General features: G+C 38.0%; 1 protein-coding gene across 1 annotated transcript; it reads right to left on the reverse strand.

The window, feature by feature from the left end:
- Positions 1–450: 450 nt before the first annotated feature.
- On the reverse strand, positions 451–4,247 carry LOC113289194 (protein RBL-like). Its single transcript, XM_026538391.1, has 5 exons — positions 3,954–4,247; positions 3,759–3,857; positions 1,402–2,486; positions 1,044–1,305; positions 451–963 (listed from the first exon to the last, which is right to left on the reverse strand). Exons 1-5 carry the CDS (start codon positions 3,970–3,972, stop codon positions 752–754), a joined length of 1,677 nt encoding a protein of 558 aa, XP_026394176.1. The 5' UTR covers positions 3,973–4,247; the 3' UTR covers positions 451–751.
- Between the last annotated feature and the right edge of the window lie 526 nt (positions 4,248–4,773).

Below are 4,773 nucleotides of genomic sequence, written 5' to 3' on the forward strand. Positions count from 1 at the left end.
ACTGGAATGGGCAACTTGATCTTTCAATTGAAGCTCTTACAGGGACAAATCAAATTTTCCTGCGATCAGAATATTCAGATAGCATTTTTTATTACAATCGAAACACCAAGAAGTCCATAAGGATAGTACAACCCTAGTCAAGATGAGTATGAATGATGATCTTAGAGGACTGACAGCATAGGCTAGATGCTGACCCTATCTTTGTTCTTTTTACAAATCTGATAGTTGTGCTTTGGGCTATTTTGAATTTACCAGTAATAACTGGTTTTTGAATCTTGCAGTGCACAAGTTCTAACTTTTGGGGATTAAGATTTAACGTAAATTTGCCAATTTAATACCACCAAATCAAAACATTTGTGGCCGTGAGAGGGCAAAAAAGAAGAAAAAAGTTTCAAACATCAGAACCGGAGAAACAAGATTTCAGAGAGACATTTCACTTAGACAAAGGAATAATTGGAGAAAAAGGAGGGTACATTCACAGAGGATTAGGAGTGGAGCACGCGGACTGCTTAATAAGGAGCCAGCCAGGGAGTTACAACAAAGTTGTGTTTCAGTTACATATAGTTAAGTAATGGCAATTTTGAATCCCGACCATGAGCATACTTAACATGCATCCTCTGGCAGTTCTGTATTCTTTGTGTTCCTCAACCATAAATGATATATGAATAAGAAAAGTTCCCCACATGAAAAGCAAGTGGAAAACTGATAATAGGATACAAAACTAAGAAGTTAAGAATTGCCAACAATTTACTCAGTCAGTTTCATCATCTGCCGACAAATATTCATCAACAGATTTATTTCGGTTTTTCAATATCTTGCCGCTGAAAGATTTGATAGGTTTTTTTAATGGCTTTCGCACTTTCTCTGCCTGTTGCAACTCCAACCCCTTCTCTGACAGTTTCCGTTTTCTCTTCATGGATGCAGTAGTTGCACCTGTATCATCTGCAATTAAATTACCTGATGCTGCAATAAACAAACTGTAAATTACAATGTGCTTCTACCCACAAAATGATAATATCCAGATAAAGTTGTAAGTTAGCTACCATCTACTGGACTTGAATCAAGGTTTACTCCATGCCCATCCTGACCAGCCTCATCAGAGAGTGGAGAACCAGAGTGATTGCTATCGATCATTTTTGATGAACTCCCGACATACTTGTCTTGAAGATCAAGAACGTCAGGAGAAGGCACTGCTGGTAAGAAACACAGCTCTTCTTGTGACATATCTGAATCACTTAAAGCTGAATCCTTCTCCACCGTCAGGATATCAACGTCTTCATCTTCGTTCACACCTGAATGTTTCACCTACATCACCACTTTCCATAATCAAACAACGAACAAAAATTAAGAAAGAATAAGCCCAAATCTAAAGTTTGAGCTGGCCAAAATCAATATTTATACCTTTTCAGTTTCAGGCGTCAAATCAAATTCATCTTCCCGCTCAACATATTCTTCATTTTCCTCTAGCTCTTTGAAGTCGGGAGCAAATGCACTCCAGTTCTCAGTATAATCTTTCGCCCAAATATAGACCAACCCAGATATAGAAACTGAGACCACAATGGGGTTTACTGGATGCCATGCTAGATCTGTCAATGCTTCTTTAGGACCTTCTAAAATCTTCACAAGATGTCCAGCCCTATCCCAGATATATATCTTATGCTCTCCTTTATTACCAGAAGCCCCAACTACCCACTCACCATCACCACTGAAACAAGGTGCTTTCCAATGTATCCTATTTATTGAATCTTGAAACTCCCGAGAAAGTACTAGGCATTTAGATCCTACTGCCTTCAACTTCTCAACACCCTGAAGATCGTCGAAGCTAGTACGTAATTCGTCAAGGGCTTTAACTCCATCTTTTTGAGAAAGATGGTTCTCATAAACCCGAATGGTGCGATCGTTTGAGTTTGTAAGAAGATACAGCCCATTCCTACTAAATGAAATACTCTTGATAACAGCAGCACCTGGATTGACGACAACTCCGTATAATTCAACTTTCTTGTAATCAATAATTAGTATTTCCCCTTTGGAGTTCCCTACATAAATTAGATCTCCGTACTTGTTAAAGCAAGCAGATGTTGGGGTTAAAGGAGCAGATCCATCTGAAAACTTGTTGCGGGAAGAAACAGCGCCATTATCCAAATCAGATAGTGACACTGGTAGCACTGTAGTGTTTCCAGTGTTTAGTTCAACAAGGAGTGGAGCAGAAGAGAGAGGGCATGCAAGGCAGACGGATGGTGTGTGAGATCCAGGATGCAGACGAGCCTGAAGTGTAGTCTGCTGCAGAGTTATGCGCGTTACTTTGTCTCCACTGACAACATTCCAAAGTGTTAAGGATTTGTCAATGGCTGCTACGAGTACGTGATGACCATACTTTGACCAACAAACGCTTGTGACAGGAGTTTTACACTCTGAGTCTTTAAGTTCCTTGGCTATTCCCCTTGTCTCAAAATCCCAAATAATGCAGCTTCCATCAGAGCATCCAGCTGAAGAAACAAGAACAAAACATCTACCAGTCAAAAAAGGAAGAGAACGACGACAACAACAACAAAAACAACATGAATGCAGAGAAGTGATTGCGATGACTGCAATATACTAGTTCCAGACTGATAAGCAGTCAATGTTTACCTGTTTTACTACCACTAGGATGGTGGAAGAGATGCAGCTTATAGCTCAGGACCATCCGAAACTGCCAGCTATCATTATTCAATCTATCCAACATCCACATTCATGTATTGAATTTCCTTATCAGTTCTAAAATAATCCCTAATCTCATGTACTGATGTACATGATATACATAAATCTTCCCTTTAAAGTCATCAATAATCAAATGAGGCTTATTTTTCAATTGGAACTAGCACTCCTCTATGTTATCTAAGATGAACAGAAACCAACATAAAATCTTCAAAGATCAATAAAGCCCCATATGAAACATAATTTGGCATTCTACAAATTTAACACGCGTGCACACATACAGACATCCGTTCAACATACTTGCACAGGGGAACTTTACAAAGAAAATAATGGACAACATATTAATCCCTAACATCACCGAGATCTAGGTTATTGGTTTATGCTCATACAGGCATTGAGTTTTATAGTCCTTTTCAAATTGATTATTAATATGTGTGATTTTTCAGGAGTTATTGGAACAGGTGGTTATGAAATCTATGGCATTCAACCGTAGAGGAACTCGTTTCGCTGGTAAAGACAACAATATGAATGCAATATATTAATTCCAGTCTGCAAATAGTATATTGCAGTCAATAGCCACTTCTTTTACTGCCACTAGGATTGTGGAAAAGACGAAGCTTATAGCTCAAGGCCATTCGGAACTGCTGGCTCTCTTATTTGAATTTATCCAACATCCACATTCATGTATCAAGTTTCCTAATCCCTGGCATATATGCATAAATCTCCCCTTTGAAGTCACAAAGAATTTGATGAGGCTTCACAACTAGCAATCCTCCATATTAATCTAAGATGAACTGAACCCAGCACAAATCTTCCAAAAGATCAATAAAGTATCCTATGAAACATAATTTGGTATCCTACAAATTTATTACATGCGCAAACATACATAATTCATTCAACATACTTAACAGAGAAAATAACAGACAACTTATTACTCGCCTGATATCGCCGAGATCTAGGTTATTGGTTTATGTTTACACATTGCACTCCGAACAGAACTACTCTAGGTTTTAATGTTTACAATAAGAGTACACTTAAAAGATGAACTAGATAGAATTCCTTACCAGCGAGAAGAGTTCCTCTACGGTTGAATGCAATACATTTCATAACCCCATGTTCCAAAAACTCCTCGATGACTTCAGGAAAATCTCCCTGTAAAGGATCTTCACAAACCCCCCCCACACACAAAAATCACGTATATCAATAATCAATTTGAAACGCAGAAGTAAAAGAAACTGTCAAACAGTGATGGAAATTACCGATTATTGAAACGTTCATGATTATCTGAGCTGAAATTTATACTCAGGAGTAAAAGGGTTTTTTTCTTCTTCTTCTTCTTCTATTTTCCACTTACTGTGACGGCTAGAAAAGATCAAGCATAGATCGTTTTGTACTGAGTCAACTCAATGCCCTAAAATTTCTGGTTTCTTGAAAGCTAAAGTGAGGTTCATTGATGGAGTTTCCTGAAGAACTCGGAGATTCTACGGAGAAAGGAATTGATTTTGTTTTCCCGCAAAACCAAACCCTAAATAAAAAATCAGGGACATCTTGGACCCCCAGTTGTGATGGGTTTGGGTTAGACTTTAGAAAGTCCGAATGAAGTTAATTAATTTGAGTAGAATTTTGAAACTATTTTAAGCCTGCATTTTCAGGGGAGCTCAAAAGAATTAGGGCGACACAAGAATACAAAAAAAGGTCACCCAAGCGTAAATCTAAGCTACCCCTTATATTCGATTTTTCGAAATGATCAATATGCCCTTATACAATCGGTAGCAAACACAAGAATCGGTAGGTAAATATGTACTAAGTTGTTCCCGATCAATGTGTGGATATTTCGGCTAATATGCCCTTTTATAATCGGTAAATTATCTAACTTATAAACTTACCAATTATAAGTAGCCTCAGATTCAACCTTGGCCAAATTCCATAGGTTTTGAGGGTACACAGCCAACCATAACCATTTGGTTCGTGTTGTGGATGTAGACATAATCGGAAGTCACATAGGTTACACAACCTCCCGATTATAAGTTGCCCCAAAATGAGTTTTTTCTAAATTCCTTGATGTAATGAATTTTGGAA

The sequence above is a fragment of the Papaver somniferum genome, chromosome 6 (assembly GCF_003573695.1).
Source record: "Papaver somniferum cultivar HN1 chromosome 6, ASM357369v1, whole genome shotgun sequence".
Lineage (NCBI taxonomy): Eukaryota > Viridiplantae > Streptophyta > Magnoliopsida > Ranunculales > Papaveraceae > Papaver > Papaver somniferum.